General features: G+C 47.1%; 1 protein-coding gene across 1 annotated transcript; it reads right to left on the reverse strand.

Annotated features, from left to right (window-relative positions):
* Positions 1-14167: 14167 nt before the first annotated feature.
* Positions 14168-15121, reverse strand: LOC136488533 (uncharacterized). The gene is made up of 2 exons (XM_066485438.1): positions 15077-15121; positions 14168-14710 (listed from the first exon to the last, which is right to left on the reverse strand). Exons 1-2 carry the CDS (start codon positions 15119-15121, stop codon positions 14168-14170), a joined length of 588 nt encoding a protein of 195 aa, XP_066341535.1.
* Positions 15122-17970: the final 2849 nt, after the last annotated feature.

Genomic DNA, 17970 nt, shown 5'->3' on the forward strand with positions numbered 1-17970 from the left:
CTTGATCATCATCGCCGCTGCCTCAGCATAAAAGGGTTCACATCATTGCATATGCCACTGCCTCAGCAATAAGTTTAAAAGTTCATCATTGCATATGCCAAAAAAAGAACCAGCCCCATTAAACAAAAACATTTCACAAATCAAAAATAGGAGCAGCAGTAGTAGAATAGTAGTATAGGACGGAGTAGAGGAGTAGAGGAGGAGGGAGTAGTAGTAGGTAGTAGTAGTAGTAGTATACTAGTAGTATAGGAGGGAGTAGAGGAGTAGAGGAGGAGGGAGTAGTAGTAGTATACTAGTAGTAGTATACTACTAGAAAGTAGTAGTATACTAGTAGTAGTATACTAGTAGTAGTATACTAGTAGTAGTATAGGAGGGAGTAGAGGTAGGCAGTAGTAGTAGTATACTAGTAGTATAGAAGGGAGTAGAGGAGTAGAGGAGGAGGGAGTAGTAGTAGGCAGTAGTAGTAGTATACTAGTATTATAGGAGGGAGTAGAGGAGTAGAGGAGGAGGGAGTAGTAGTAGGCAGTAGTAGTAGTATACTAGTAGTAGTATACTACTAGAAAGTAGTAGGCAGTAGTAGTAGTATACTAGTAGTAGTACAGGAGGGAGTAGAGGTAGGCAGTAGTAGTAGTATACTAGTAGTATAGGAGGGAGTGACCAATTCATCTCAAAATTCTCACAAATTATATCAAATTTGGTAAAATTGCAGCAGAGTGACCAATTCATCTCAAAATTCTCACAAATTTAGCTCAGAATTAGTTTAAAGGCAAGGTGCATCATAGGCAGTGGCATATGCTCAGAATTTTGTCATAAATTTCTTTGGCATCATAGGCAGCAAAAAGAATTGAATTCAAATGCTACGGTTCACCAAAAGCATCATAGATCAGTAGTATAGCAGTTCAAAATTCACCAAGTGTAGTATAGCAGTTCAGTTGAATTCAGAGTAGCAGCAGCAGTAGTAAGACAACAGTGGTAGAGAGAAATAGGTAATACAAGTACCATTTTGCATCAAGCAGTAGAGTACCAGTAAGGGGATAAGTAGTAGCTAGCCATCTCAAAAAACTTTCACAAATCAAAAAATTTGCATCAAGCTATAGAGTGTAGGCAGTAGACAGTAGAGTGTAGGTAGTAGAGTGTAGGCAGTGGATTAATGTACAGCAGAGTTAAAACCTGTTGCTCACAGAGGTCCCGTATACTATTAGGCTCGGTACCGACTGTACCACAGTGTCGATGGGGATGGCAAAGTTCACCCCAGATGAGATCCCAGATGAGGGGCATACATCAAATGGCACAGCATGTGCTGTGAGTAAAAGGACTGCTCATATGCCCCTAGCTCGGCCATCATGGCAATTGGCAATGCCAAACTGCCAATGACAAGCAAGAGAGGCAAATGCCAAAAAAGTTCATCATTGCATATGCCAAAAAAGGAACCAGCCCCATTAAACAAAAACCTTTCACAAATCAAAAACAGGAGCAGCAGTAGTAGAATAGTAGTATAGGAGGGAGTAGAGGAGTAGAGGAGGAGGGAGTAGTAGTAGGCAGTAGTAGTAGTATACTAGTAGTATAGGAGGGAGTAGAGGAGTAGAGGAGGAGGGAGTAGTAGTAGGCAGTAGTAGTAGTATACTAGTAGTAGTATAGGAGGGAGTAGAGGTAGGCAGTAGTAGTAGTATACTAGTAGTATAGGAGGGAGTAGAGGAGTAGAGGAGGAGGGAGTAGTAGTAGGCAGTATACTAGTAGTGTTCATAGGCAAAAGCTATAGCGTCAACTGCATATAAGCCTTCATGTATCTCCTAAGCATGCAGATTGACAACAATGAAAACTTTCTCAGGTAACAGCTACAACATACATCTTCGACTATCAAAGCACATATCCATCCATCCATCCATCAATAATTGTGATCTAGAGGGGGCAAAGCAAAGAGACCAAAAGCAACAAAACTGACCCTAGACATACAGATCCAAATTCAATAAGCCCAGTTTAGGTGATTATTCAACTGAAAAGATTCTAGAGGGGCAAAGCAACAAAACTGATTTTTACTTGACGAATCAGCCAGGCACACAAACCTATCGACCTACCAGAGGTTTGGGAACGAAATCAGGCGCACCCATCTAATTCCATAACCATAAGGACAGGATAATAAGGCTGAACAAAAACAGGATTGACTAGATCGTATCTGCACCGAGAATTAAAAAACTACTGACGCAGCAATAAGCCAAATAAATAATTATCACGAGATACGATTCATATCTAGTATTGTAGTCGCCTAGAAGATGGCCGTAGTTCCTAGATCATCATGTCATCAAGCAATTAACCCCCCACCCCAATATAATTCGCACAAAAGTGATAAAAGTCAGTGGAACCTATCAAATCGACACAAAAGTTCTAACCCTAGCCATGAGCCATCCACGAACAGAAGCGATGAGGATCCCCACCATGGCACTGCCTAGGTCTTAACCATAGATCGCGCCTAGGGAGGAGAATCGATCTACAAATCAGCAAAGGAGAGAGAGGATCACCGTGCGTAACTTGGGGCGGATCGGATTTTGCTGTGCGTGCTCCAAGCAACATGAAACGAGACTCCGAGAGGGGATTGAGCCCAGCGCGGAGGAGCTCGGTGGCTGGAGCAACAGTTCCAGGGATGGGGCCCAGCGTGGAGGAGCTCGGCGGCGGCGTGAGACTTCTCAGTGGCCGGCGCTAGGGTTCCGGTGATGGGGCGCCGGAGGAGCATGGGGGCGGGGTGCGGGCAAGGGAGAGGAGGACAGGGGCGTGGACCGGGCACAGGGAGGAGAACGGGGGTAGGGGTTGGTGCGCGGAGGAGCTCAATCGGCGGTGGAGATGGCGGCGGCAGCGTGAGATTTTGGCAGCCCTTCGGGGTAAAACTGAACCGCGCGAAAGACTTAGAATTTTGAGGGTGGGGACGGCTTATATAGGTTGCGATTAACCGCGGTGGGCAACGTAATAGCCCACCGCGGGAAATATTTACCGCGGTGGGTGGTTAAGTTGCCCGCCGCGGTTAATCTATTAACCGCGGCGGGCTCTGTTATATGCTCACCGTGGTAAAGATCATCAGTTCAGAATTCATTAGCTATTTTAAGTCTCATGAAGATGAAACTAGTCTATACTAACATAATTCATTAGCTATTTTCATTCGGCTGGGTGCAAATGGTACGGATATTTTTTGACCGTATGCGAGACCGAATTCGTATAGAGGAGTTCAGATCTGTCCGTATCCGAGTCCGGATATTCAACATATGATACTGTATCCATATTTAAATACTCAAATCTTATATTTATGTTGTCGATATCCATTCGCATTCTATCCAGCATATCTAATACTATCCGCATTAGAATTCAAAATCGAATACAAATATAAAAATAAATATAATATCAATGATATCCCTCCATATCCGATATATTTGCATCCCTAACAAGTAATAGGGACATTCGCACCAACACTCAACAACCACCTATCTATAAGCGCTGAGTGATAAAAAGAACCCTTGGCTTTTTATTACTTGACTTTTGTAGCACACTTAAGAATCTTATCCTCTTTTATAGAGTATGCACCAAGTGCAAGTGACAAATACACCTCCTCTAAGTTCCTCCATTATACATACACACAATCTTAAGATTTGGTGGCTTAATCTCTACAGAGGCGCATGAGCATGTGTTCATGGGAGAGCCTATTTATCCCCGTTCGCTTTATCAGTCTGGTTTATCAGGTATGGTATAGTGTTTTTCTTTCATAATAAATTAGCGAACAGTACATTTCAGCTTGGCTTTTCACCGAAGTGGGCATGTTTGGGGAAAAAATTCATGTGTGGATAGGAAATAAAATAGGAGCATTATTGTTCAACTCATGTTTGGGCATGTTTGTTTTACCGCGGTAAAGATCATCAGTTCATCAGTTAGAGTAGTAGATTGAATAGTAGTAGTAGATTCAGTAGTAGTAGAGTAGTGGTAGTAGATTGATGCATGCATATAGAGTATCTGGGATTGTTACATATAGAGTCTCTGGGATACATTATTACATATATGTCTCTGGGATACATATAGAGTCCACTACATTATTACATATATATATATATATATATATATATGTCTCTGGGATACATAAATCATTTTGGTGTAGGTGCTTTCACCGTCCTCTTCTCACCATCGGGGCGGGCCCATGGCATCATCCTGGACTTGTTGAATCAGTCCTCGACGGCCTTGATCTTCTTTGGATGATCGGTAAAAAGCTCGAGCTCTGCGTAGTTGTTGTATTGTTCGGGACTCTACACCCCATCAGCTCCCACAATCCGTTGCTTTCCAGACACAACCACATGCCTTTTTGGGTCCTCTACATATATATAGTAGGCCACTTGTGCGACATTGGTTGCTAGTACCCACAGGTCATCTTTGTAGCCGATACTTTTGAGGTCCATGGTGGTTAGCCCATAACTGTCCACTGCAACCGCATTCGGTTTGACCCACTGGCAATAGAAGACGGTTATGCATAGGTTCTGGCCATAGTCAAGTTCCCATATTTCTTCGACTTGCCCATAGTATTGCCTCCTCTGGCCCGTGTACTCTTCTTCGCCCTCGTATCGAACACCGCAGTTCTGTGCCGAGCTCTTCTTGTCCTTGTCTTTCGTGTGGAACCTGTAGCCCTGGACGTCATACCCTTGCCACATGGTGATTTGGCTAGATGGGCCTAACACAAGCCTCTTAACAGTCTCCGTATCTTCATCAGGGCATCCTTCAAGGGGTATGTGTTGCTCTTTGAGCCACTCTATGAAATTGCTCTTGTGATGGTTCTGGACCCATGCCTCCATGCGTTGTCCATCATTAGCGGCGCGGATCTCTTCCAGGTTCTTTTCAATATATTTCTCCATGCTCACTAACTGATGAAGGATGCTGTAATGAGCTTCTTGCACCATTCGGTTTGCCACATCGGTGCACACTTTTCGGCCTGTGCACCCCATCCCTGAGGTTTTGCCTTCGTGGTGATGGACAGGTAGCCCAATCACCCTCCCATCTCTTATGTACCTCATACACCAGTTCACAGCCTCCTCCATTGTGTATGCCTCGATCATAGAGCCCTCCGGGTAAGCGCGGTTATGGACGTATCTGTTGAGGGTGGACATGAATCGCTCGTACGTCCACATCTGGTGTAGATACATGGGGCCTAGTTGATGGATCTGATCGACCATATGCATCATTAGGTGTGGCATAATATCAAAGTAAGACGGTGGAAAGCACATCTTGAGCTGGCAAAGGGTCTCCGCGATGAACTCCTTCAGGGCAGGCAGCTCAGTCTTATCAATGACCTTCTGGGTGATGTGATTAAAGAAGTATGACATCCGTGTGATGACCATCTTCACGTACTCTGGACGGATAGCCCTAATCGCAATTGGTAGGAACACCATCAGCATGACATGGCAGTCGTGTGAGTTGTAGCCGGTCATTATGAGGTCTTTCATGGAGACTAGGCTCTTGATGTTGGAAGAGAAACCAGTCGGCACCTTGATACCCCTAAGCAACTTAAGAAAAGCCGTCCTCTCGTCTTGCGTTAGGTTGCAGGCCGCACCTGGGATATCGACTTTACCGTTCTGAGGCGGTCTCAGGTGAAGGTCCGGCCTGATGCCCAGATTGACAAGATCCGTCCGTGACATGATACCATCCTTTGTCTTGCCCTTGATGTCTAGTAGGACACCGATCGTGCTTTTGAAGACATTTTTCTCCAGGTGCATGCAGTCGATGGCATGGGGTGTATTCAGTGTTTTCCAATACGACAGGTACTTGAAGAAAATTGACTTCTTCTTGAAAGGAACGGCGGCGGGGACTTCCTCCGTCTGGTCCCGCTTTTGCTTCCTTGTCTGCTTGCTCCCCTCTTCAGGCTTCTTCTTCTTCTTTCCAAACTCCACCTAATCCATGTCCTTGACCATCTCATACACCTTTGTCCCCCAACTAGTCTGCGATGGTTGATCATGCTGCGGCTCGTCCTGATTGTCAAAGTATTTGTTCATAATACTTCTTCTATACCTGTGATTTTTTGCGAGGAACCGTCTGTGCCTCGTGTACACCATCTTATTGGATCCCTTAAGGTAAGTGTAGCAGGTCCCGTCGATGCAAATTACGCAGCCGGTCTTCCCTTTGATCTGCCCCGACAGTGAAAAGAGACCGGGGTAATCGGTGATGGTGACAAAGATGATTGCTTTTAGTGTGAACTTCTCCTTGCAGGATGCATCCACCATCTGGACCCCAACATCAAATAGTATCTTCATTTCCTCCATGAACGGCTCCAAGAACACATCTATATCGTTGCCGGGCTGCTTTGGTCCGGAGATAAGCATGGTCAGCATAAGGTACCTACGCTTCTGACATAGATGGGGAGGTAGGTTGTACATGGTGAGCACGACGGGCCAAGTGCTGTGCGAGCTGCTAAGCTCACCGAATGGGTTAATCCCATTGGTACTTAGCGCGAACCTAACATGCCTGGGCTCCTTGCCAAACTCCGGGAAGGCCTCGTCAAAATCCTTCCACTGCTTGCCATCGGATGGGTGCCGCAGCTTGCCATCGTTGTTCAGGTGGTCAGCTGATGCAAGCTAGGACATGAGCTTGGCATCGTCCGGGTTCCTGAATATTGCACGTAGGCGATCGGTCATGGGCAGGTACCACACCGACAGTGCTGGACTTTTCCTGTGCGTGTAACCCTCTTCTTCATCGTCCTGCTAAGCCGAGATCTATTTGGCCACACTGCTCTTCTTTGCCCCCTTGTTCTTCTTCTGACCACCCCGCAAGCCTCCCTCGTCTTCTGCATCCACGCGACAACCAGCATTTTTCTTGTACCGACTAAAGCCGCAGTGCGGACAACTCGTCAAATTCTCATACTCATTGCCCCGATACAGGATGCAGGGGTTAGGGCATGCATCAAACTTTCTAAGCTTCATCGCCACTGGCCGGATCAGCTTCTTGGCCCGATAAGTATTGGCGGGCACCTTGTTAGCCGTTGGGTACGTGGTGGCAAGGTAGCTTAACAACTCATTGAAGCTAGTGTCAGACCAACCATGACGAGCCTTCAACATCAACATATGGAGGTTAAAACGGAGCGCCGTGCACTCCTTTGGACAATCGCCGCCGTCCTTATAGAGAGGATCAACTGCCGCCTGCTTCAACTCTCTGAAATTCTCCAACCACTTTAGGCAACCCAACACAACGTTGTCTTCATCGAAGTGTTTGACTAGATCTTCAACAAGCTGCACATCCTCGGGTTGGCTCATAGTATCCTGACCATCACCACCGTCGCCGGCTTCATCGGCCATGTCTTGCATTAGATCATCCACCATGATGTAATCACGACAACTGTTGTCACTGTCGGCTGGCGTAGCTGCTGCGGAAGGATCTTTATTCACCGGTGGTGCTGTCGTCGTCGGCGTCGAAGAGCTCACTCCAGATGCACCGCCACTCGCACCAACTCTTTCGCCGTGAAATGTCCAGACTGTGTAGCCCTCGACGAAACCATACATGATCAAATGAGTTTGCACCTCGCTGTCTCGGTGGGCTTTCAGGTTCTTGCAACGAGAACATGGACATATGGTTGTCATCCGCTTTAGTCTCTCATGGTGAGCTTTACCAACCGCAATAAACTTCCTTAATTCAAAGAGGTACCGCGGATCATTCACTCTATCGATTCGGTACATCCATTCCGATCTATCCATCATATCTGCGAATATTATCCATCACAATCAATATTAAATAAAGAAGAATTAGGAGAAATTGATGATTTTTACGTCCAAAATCATGAAAAAGAGAGGAAATGACGATGTGAAAGATGAAGCATGCATCTATGATGAATCTAAAGTTAAAGAAATACATGACATTATTTTTTCTATTAAAATTGATCTAGATCTAGATCTAGATCTAAAGAGAACTCTAGGTGATGGAAATAGAGAGAGAGGATGGAAGGAGAGAGGGAGAGCCTTTATGAACCTCTTTTGATGTCCTCCTCCCTCAAATCCAAGCCCTTCAACTCAAATCAAAAGTTTTCTCAAATTTTAGGGCAAAGCCTCCCCCCATGAGTTTTAAGAGAGGAAGACCCGTGGAGAAGATGGAGGGTCTGTGCTCTGTATTTGTACAGGCTTTACCGCGGCGGGCAACATAAAATGCCCGCCTCGGTAAATCAACTCTTTACCGTGGCGGGCAGTTTAAAGAGCCCGCCATGGTAAACCGTATTAACCGCGGCGGGCGATTCATACCGCCTGCCGTGGTAAATAACTATTTTCTACGGCGGGTAGGTAAGGTTGCCCGCCGCGGTAAACTAATTTCCCGCAGCGGGCGCCCCGGTGGCCGGCCTCGCTGGCCGGCCACCAGTTAACCGTGGCGGGCAAAAGAGGTGCCCGCCACGGAGCGCATTTTGACCACGCTGCGCAAATTGATTCCTGTAGTAAATCTATATTGATGGCTCTGAAGGGATTACATAATTTATGATGGCAAGTAAGGGATGCTTAGAAATTTTGATGGCATATAGGGGATTTTCTCATCATTTATAGAGGTGGCTTCTCAAAATGCTCGCCGCAGTTAGCCCTTGTTTAGTTCGAGAAAAGTTGAAAACTTGGCTACTGTAGCAGTTTTCGTTTTTATTTGGCAATTAGTGTCCAATCATGGACTAATTAGGCTCAAAACGTTCGTCTCGCAATTTCCAACCAAACTGTGCAATTAGTTTTATTTTTTATCTACATTTAATGCTCTATGCACATATCGTAAGATTCGATGTGATAGGTACTGTAGCATTTTTAAGAAAACTTTTCACGAACTAAACAAGGGCTCAATCATTGAGCCTTCCTCATAAAATCCTTTCTAGTACCGTTACCCTAGAAGCTTCTTATGGTTTGTTTGGTCGATCGTATGTCTCCTCCATTCTGGCTTCATATATATCCTAATAATAAAGAAGTTTATGCGGATGTACGCCTGAATGGGCATATTTAAAAGAATACACTCTCAGTCTTGCCCAATGGATAAGTTCAAAATGAGCTTAATTATCCATTCTGACAGAGTGGATGCAATCCATCATGTGTTGGTCCACGCGTCATCCAACTAATTATAATTGTAAAAGTCTAGAGTACTCTAGACTAATAAAAAATATGGCAATCACTAATCCTTCGACACGAGTATTGGCTAACCACAAACTTTGAACTCATATATGTGCCGGCATCCATTGTTTCGCTGCACTCTCTAAACGGTGTGGATCAGTTTTTCTGGCGTGTTACGTAAAAAAAAAACGAAGTTTTTCTGGCGTGTCTCATCGTGCCGGTTCTTCTGGCGTGTCTCGTCGTTTCAACAACCCGGCAGAGGTGATGGGTATGTTCACAAGGATAATACAGTACGTATATATTTTCAAACCTAGCTGCACCGATCACTACACGCGGGTTTAGTTGGCTGAAAGTTGAAAATTTGGCTATCGTAGCATTTTCGTTTTATTTAGCAAATAGTATTCAATCATGGACTAATTAGGCTTAAAACGTTCGTCTCGCAATTTTCAATCAAACTGTGCAATTAATTTTTTTTCGTCTACATTTAATGCTCCATGCTCTATACATATATCGTAAGATTTGATGTGATAGTTACTATAGCATTTTTTGAAATTTAGGGTGAGAACTAAACACGCGCTACCTTTGCTGGCTAACTACTCGCCCCTGACGGCTGACAGGCTGACGAGATTGATCACCTTTCGTTGAACCACGCCTCCATCAAGTAGGGGGTTAATAGCCTATACCACCGTCTATAGCTAGCTAGCTAGCTATAGAGCAAGTAGCACCGCCTTTCAAGCACGTTCATGGACGACATGGCATGCAAAAGTTGGTGATGCGTCACTTCTGAGCAGGATGCGTGTTCTCCTATACTATATGTGTATATATAATGGTATATATATGTATATGTCTGCATGCAAAAACCATCCATGTGCAATGCCCGTATTTTCTTTTTCGACTACATACACTAGTATATTATCTATCGACTACATATACTGGTATATATTTTTTTCGAATTCACTACATATATACCACATATATATACTAGTAGTATACATACGTGATACTACTGAATGTTGCACGTATGCGGTGCTCTCAAGTTGTTGGTCGCATTGGTTGGTCGGTCCCTCGTGGCAGTGAACAAAAATAGTGCATCCATGCCTACCTGCCTGCCTGTCAGTCTGCCACAACAGTTAAGCGCTCAGTTCCCGTGTCGCTTTTACGCCTTTGAAGTGTAGTACTAATTATTAATTAACAGTTTGATGCATGCTTTCTTTCCATAATTAAGCTCCAAGTAGCAGTATCAAATTACCCCTTGTTATGATGACTAGACACACATGACACACCCTGCAGATTTTCGGGCATACGATCCGTAAAATGACAAGAAAAATCTGCTACATTACTGAAACCAATGCAATACTGAATCTGAGAAACGACAGACCACTCGTGCAGCTTCCTCTGCTCCTTCCTTTCCTGCTCTGAGGGTCCAAATAAGCTGAAATCAATAACTAAACGTCATGTTTTTCAACAGCTTATTCTAACCGGTTTCTATTTATACTAAAAAATAGAAGCTAAATCAGACTGGTTTATTTTAACCATCGCTTTTACTCTATTTATGCAGCTCGGCTGAGAAACGTTTCCAGATAAGCTGTACCAACAACGACTGACTACACGCACACCGCCGCTGCCGCTCTTGGCCCAGACACGTGGGTCCTGCGCCACCGAGGTGCGCCTATGGTCTACTCCGGCGAGAGCCGAGAGGCGAGGGGAGGGGAGGAAAGCGTCAAAGCGAGGAGAGGAATCTAGGGGCAGTCCTCCTTTCTTTCCCTGGTCGTCATGGACACACACCAGCTTTCTTTCTGCATTTCTTTCACCAGCAGCTGCAGCACAGAGAGGGAGAGGGCCCTGCCACTGCCACACACGTGGGTGTGTAGTAGCAGTAGTAGGAGTTTGGATTTTGGGCTACCGTTGCACTTTTATTTTTATTTGGTAATTAATATTCGATCATAGACTATTATTTTTATTTGGTAATTAATGTTTGATCATAGACTAATTTGGTTCAAAACGTTCGTCTCGCAATTTCCAAATAAACTGTACAATTAGTTTTTTTTGTGACATTTAATGCTTCAGGCACATATCGTAAGATTCGATGTGATAGATACCGTAGTACTTTTTTGAGAATTTGGATGAGAACTAAACACGCGCTAGGACTTTGATCCCAGCTTTGTTGATTCCTGTGGCATACTACCACTGTTCTACTAGCTAGGGCCCCGTGCACTATGCTCAACAACCTGCTTAGAAATTATCGTCGGTTGTTTCTGGATTCATAAGTATGTCACTACACACATGCCACATGCCACATGCCACAGCCATGGTGGTTGGCCAACACGGTGCCATGCCCCTAAGACGACTAGAGGTATAGCTCCACTGTAGCAGGCCAACAGCCGTGTGGCCACTACTGTGATTGGTACTACTGCCAGCTTGGTGTAATACTGCGTGCTTCATCTGCAGGCGTGTGTGTGTGAGATGACCAGACCAGGCACAGGCACTAGTAGCCCTTTGGGTAGCCTAGCTGGTACACGAGGCTCATCATTGTGAAAGAATGAACAGCACCTTCAGCAGTCCATCTGTTGTGTCGTGTCATTTCTGATCATCGGATTCAACTCTACTAGTACTTCTTTTAATTAAGTTATTAGTTTGATAGTGATTTTTTTTTTGACAAGTGTTTGAGAGTGATTCGTAGCTAAATAACTAACTATAGCGTGCAGCGTATATCGGCCCGTTCGGTTTTTCCCATATTTAACTTGTTGACCTTGTTTTTTAATTAAAATAGTATTTTTTTCTCGTAACAATTTAGCTATAACAGTATTTTTCAAAATCAGTTTCAAGATTCACCGGCGGATGGGATCATTAGCTTCGCGCGTGATGCACTAGTTGGATGTATCGTTGCTAACGGATGGCCGGATTTGAGATTCCACCTCTTTTTTTTCTTCTTTTCGTGAAAAAAAGCTGTGTGGTACCTGTACATGGACCATATGTATACGTGGGTGTGACCAGTGGGCGACTTTATATATATGGAGGACATTATTTGGGAATAATTCAAGTGCAGATGGTCTAGATATATACTGATCACCGCCGAGACAGAATAATTCGAGTATTTTTTTTATTTTGATTAGTTTTTTAGGTATGCTCTACGTATGTAGCTACGCAATACACTTTCGGTCTGTACAATGGATTAGATAGGCATGCAGCGCATTATATATTATGCGTGCAATGTAGATGTATAATGTATTGCTGCATATGGCAGGACGGATTGTTGAGATGTTTGTTTTTTCTCCATTTGTTAGAAACATGATGTGAACTGTGGACCATGTTGGACCTATGGGCAACATGTATAATATATAGAGCTAGGTAGGGCGCTTTTAATTTGGGAATAATTGAAGCGTATGCACGTGATCTCTGGATACTACGTTGATCGATCAGCACTGAGACAAATTTGAAGCATTTAAGTGCCAGTAGCGGATCCAGAGCTTTTAGGAAGCCCGGCCGGTTTATGCTGTGTTTAGTTCGCGAAATGAAAATTTTTAGACGTCACATAAGATGTTTTGGGATATTGGAAGAGGTTTTTGGATACTAATAAAAAAATTATTACATAGCTCGCCTGGAAACCACGAGACGAATTTATTAAGCCTAATTAATCCACCATTAGCGCATGTTAGTTACTGTAGCACTTATGGCTAATCATGGACTAATTAGTCTTAAAACATTCGTCTCGCGATTTCCAACCAAACTGTGCAATTAGTTTTTATTTTCGTCTATATTTAATATTCTATGCATGTGCCGCAAGATTCAATGTGATAGTTTGGGGTGAAAATTTTTGGGAACTAAACCAGGCCTTAGTGCGTTAGCCTTTTTTTTAAGTAGTAGGTTAAATATAGGAGTACTCGTACGTCATTAGAGAGAATTGTGTATTTGGCACTAAAACAAATCGGTCTTTTATATTTGGCACTAGAAAATTTGAACTTTCTTATCTAGCATCGAGTTAAAATTTTCTTTCGTAAGTGGCACTGCTATTCATTTAGACCAGTAACGGTTAGCAAAATGACATAAATGCCCTTGATTATAGCAAAAGTCCATGGTGCTAAATAGGGAAAAATAAATAGACATGTTGTTAAATAAGAAAATCATAAATATCATAAATATACTTTGAACTAAAATATGGAATTTTGATAATTGAACACTGCAAATAAATAATTAATAACTTTTAAATTGGTAATAGCAGGTACAGATTATGCCCCTCACTCTTCCTTTCATCTCGGCCACAGATCAAGGATGCATGGCTCAGGATGGCTGCTGGTTGAAATACGTAACTTATATTTTCAAGGTATTTATCTTTTAGTTTTCTAAAAGAAAAGGAGAGTATACGCCGTCATCATAACATCATGCCTCAAGAGCAGAGCACACCGTGCATGGCTCGGCGGGCGTTTGACGTCGAGCGCACGTGGCCGGCGGAGCACGCGGCCTGGGCAACGTGCGGAGCTCGCAGCCTTGGCGGCGCGCGGAGCCCGCAGCCGGGGAGCTCACGGCCTGGGCGTTCGGTGCGCGGAGCACGCGGTCTTTGCGGAGCTCGCCCGACGTGCTGCTGCTGCTGCTCGCGGTGCACGAAGCTCGCGGCCTGGGCAGCGCGCCGAGGACGTGGCCGGCGCGAAGCGGGCGAACTGGGCGGCGCACGGAGCACGCAGACGGCGTGGTGGAGCGGGCGAGCCGGCGACATGGCCATGCGGGCAAGCAGCAGCACGTCGGTCTAGGAGCTCCGACGTCATGCAGCACAGTCATGCGGGCGAGCAGCAGCACGCCGGCCGTGTCCTCCGCATGCCGCCCAGGCCACGTCCTCCGCACGCCGCCCAGGCCGCGTCCTCCGCTCACCCGCGTGCTGCTGCTACGCGTAGGAGAGGCCGCGTTTTGCGCAGCACAGCGCCCGCTCGTCCCACGCCCGGAGCCAGATGACCGGCGTCGCGTCGAGCTCCAGCGCCATCGCGTCATCTCTGGACAAAGAAGCTGCTCGACGACGTCCTCCTCCTCGCCGAAACGCACGCTGCGCATGAATGGCCGTCGCGGAGCTCGCCCCGTCGCGTCCCCCGCGTCGCGGCCTGGCACTAGCGTTGGCGGGCGAGACCGCCCCGCCGCGCCCCCGCACTGCGAGCTGGGGCCAGCGCTGGCAGGCGAGTGACTCCCAGCGCGTCTGCGAGCTCCGCCCTGGATGCCTCGAGGAACCTGTGTTGCTTGTCGTCGGCGAGGCAGAGCAGCGACACCTCGCACGCCTCGTGCGCGTCAAGCGACGGCAGCACCAAGGGGCGGAAGTCCATGAGGCTTGCGTACTCGGTGAGCAGGTGCAGCATGTAGTTGTAGACGGCGTGCATGCGGAGGCCCTGCACGAGCCGCTGGCCGCGCAGGCCGACGCACTCGGCCTCGTTGGGGTTGGCGTTGCCCCAGTCGACGGCATCCCTGATGGACTCGCACATGCCCATCTCCGTCACCGGCCAGTAGTTCACCCGGGGCTCCAGGCCCCGACTGAAGAAGTCCTGGTACCGCGGTTCGATCAGCAGCGCCATGGATCCACACGACAGGATGTACTTGAGGCTGACCGACCACGCGAACCCCTCCGCGTAGATCTTGTACCGCCACGCCTCCGCGAGCTCCTAGGCAGGAGACGAGCCGCTGGCCGCGAGAGTATAGAGGGGCATTTTGGTACTTCGGAAAGAAACATGATAGGGTCAACGCAGTTAACTGACGGATAGATGCACTAAATGGACGGTAGTGCCATTTATAGAAGAAAATTTTAACTCGATGCCAAATAAGAAAATTCAAAATTTTTAGTGCTAAATAAAGAAACTGATTTGTTTCAGTGCCAAATACATAATTGCCCCTTAAATTTAGTGGTGTCCAACACTGACACGCCCGTATAGAGGCCTAGGGTCGCCGGGTCCTGGATCCGCTAACGCTAGGTCCATAATTCAAATGCAATATTATTATTATTTTTTTGAAAAAAATTCTGCGGTGAGTACCCAGAACACTGATGTTATACAACCTAACAAGCGTTTAGATGCCATGGCGTCTAGTATCCAGTACTACTGCCATTAACCATCGTTCATCAGACCGCAAACTACTAGTATTGCTCGGATCTCCTTTTCTTTGCGAACGGATTGGAAGAAGATGGCTGTGTGCTGTGTACTACAAGCGCATGCACCGCCGTGGCGTTCAGACATCAGAGGCGCGGCGCGCGCGGCTGCACACTGCACTCTGCACGCGTGCAAGCATGGAACAGCCAACAGTCACTGACCCACACGCTGTGGCTGCTGAGCTCTCGTCAGCTATTCAGTTGGCCCTGCCATGGAGATGGAGGTCGGGTTCCGGACGCCGGGTAGGTCGACCTGGTCGTGCGTCCATCAATAATGGCGGTGGTGTGGTGGACGAAACAAGAGCAAGGAAGCGGGGCAACGGACGGGGGGAGACGAGCGCAGAGCAGGAGCAGGAGCAGGAGCAGGAGCAGACGAGCAGTAGCAGTCCGGAGCGGGCGAGCGGCCGGCCGGCCGGCGACAAGTCCGGGCCAGGGTGGTGGTAGTAATAAGTGCGGCGCAGTGAGTTGGTACGCCTGGACGCTGCTCCACCCGCTCGTGCGCCGAGGGCGATGGAGCCTGCGTGCCTGCACCCATGACTCCACGAGGGGGGGGAGGCCATGGCTGGTCGGTCAGTCACTCTCAGTCTGCGCCTCCGAATCTGCCACTGCCCAAGGTCATGTGCTGAGTGCTGCTGAGCCAAAAGCGGCGACGACCAGCGCAGCGCCGCCGGTGTGGCCGGCCAGGTGTGCGTGCGTCTGCGTGGCTTCCGCCTCCGCACGGCGGATGATTGTGGCAAAGTGGGGGGTGGCGGTGCACATGTAGGGTCTCGGGATGGCCCTCGTGAGGCCCATCCGGGCGGAATCAGCACCAATCACTCTTTCGGCCAGCATACACTGACGGAAAGTAGCCCACCGGCTGGCCCTTCCTTTCTCGTTTCTTTACTTTTAGCCAAACGGGCTGTTGGGCTGTTATTTGGGCACGCACGGCACAATCATGTGTCCACCGCGGCAGCCTTCTCGGCCCTTGTGTGCTAGTCCGTCTGGCTCCGGCATGTTTCAGCCCAACAAAAGTATGTATGTTTTGGTTCAGTTAGCTTCACTGTTCTATTGTCAACCTTATTTCATTCGTCATCAAATACTGCACTGATAATGTAATTCAACTATTTCACGATTTTTCTTTATTACGTTCTGTGGTATTTCTAGCATTTTCATTGTTCCACAAACGCTATATTTTACTTTGTTCCATTGCAATTTCAGTTGCCCCACGTGTACAATTTTTTTTCCATGTTTATATTGAACGTCCTAAATAAATTATATAATAATATTAATCAATGATTTTATAACAGTGGCTGCACATCCATAATGTTTAGTGGTTCATTGCGTGCGAACGTTTTCTCTTACGGACCGGTGCTGGACCGCTCAACCAGCACTAATATCGGATCAAGTGCAGAACACAAGATCTCCCGGCCCTCATGCGCAGACAAGTAGCCCAACGACTAGCCTTTGCTCACCCTTTTCTTTTTGGAAAAAAAATCTCTTTTTTTTTATCTCACTGAACTGTCGCGGTGCCTTATTCCGCCTCGAACTTTAAAATTGAACATCTTATCCCCCTTAACTCCTAAAATCATTGAAGTTATATCCCTGTGCTGAACTGGTTTCAGGTGGTTTCGTAGTTTTATTTTTATTTTCTTTTTAAAAATGGGTGAACATCTGATTTAAAAATGTCTAAGATCTAAAAAGTCTATAGAAATAGAATGGGACACTACAAACTCAAATAAATTGTTTTTGAATTTTATTGGCGGATGATGTTAGAAAGGTAACTACAAAAATTGTAGTGTGTTAAATAATGACAGTCTGTCTCCAAAGAACATACGATAGCTATGAAGGTGGCGGCGCATTGAGTCCGATTGGCGGTATTGTTAAGGGGACCCTAGCTATGAAGGTGGCTACCAAAAACCCTAGTTTATGATCTCCTTCTGCTGGGGTCTCTATTTGCACGTCGAGGCTTGTAATGCAGACTCGGGGAACTCTTGGTGGCAGTGGTACAAGATCTTTGGTGAGTAGCACTACTACAGAAAACTTTAATGAGGCGGGCAAAAGCGCTTAACCGAGGCGGCCAAGCCAACCGCCTCGGTCCAAAGGTCACGGTTAATCGTGGCCTTAACCGAGGCAGTTGGCCAACCGCCAACCGCCTCGGTTAATCGATGAACTGAGGCGGTCGGCATAAGATAACCGCCTCGGTTAACGCTATTAACGGAGGCGGTTGAGTTAAGTAGCCCGCCTCGGTTAATAATTTCATGAAATAAAAAAAGCCCACCGAGCCCGATACCACGTGCCGTCGTTGCCCGTGGTAGGATCCGCGCCGCTGGTGGCCGAATCCGTTCGTTGGTGGCTGGATCCGCGCCCCACCGCTGCTGGTGACTTGATCTGCGCCCCTGCCGCCTTCGGTGGTCGGATCCACCGCCGGTGGACCGTTGGAGGCCGGATCTGGTGGACAGTTGGAGGCCGTATCCGTCCTCAGAGGAGAGGGAGGGCCGCCGTCGCTGGTGCGGGCCTCCCCGCGCGCCGCTGCTATGTGTGGTGGCCGCCGCCGCCGGAGGGACCTAGCCTGTGCGCCTCCTCCTCCCCGCGCGCCTCCTCCTCCCCGTGTGTGCATGGAGGGATGGACCGGAGGGAGAGACCGCCGAGAGAGGGACCAAAGAGAGAGACGAGAGAGAGAGAGAGAGAGGGACGGACGAGAGACGGACGAGAGAGAGTGGAACGGACGAGGGAGAGTTATTTTCACTCTGTTGCACTCGTGGCCCGCCAGCCCCACTTTCGGATCACTGACGTGGAGTAGCA

This window comes from Miscanthus floridulus, chromosome 10, assembly GCF_019320115.1.
Source record: "Miscanthus floridulus cultivar M001 chromosome 10, ASM1932011v1, whole genome shotgun sequence".
Lineage (NCBI taxonomy): Eukaryota > Viridiplantae > Streptophyta > Magnoliopsida > Poales > Poaceae > Miscanthus > Miscanthus floridulus.

Excerpts from the sequence above, each read along its gene's own strand:
- LOC136488533 (XM_066485438.1), bottom strand. The coding sequence starts at position 15,121 with ATGGCATCTAAACGCTTGTTAGGTTGTATAACATCAGTGTTCTGG. Across the intron at positions 14,711-15,076 it reads GTATAACATCAGTGTTCTGG|GAGCTCGCGGAGGCGTGGCG; the intron begins GTACTCACCGCA and ends TCTCCTGCCTAG.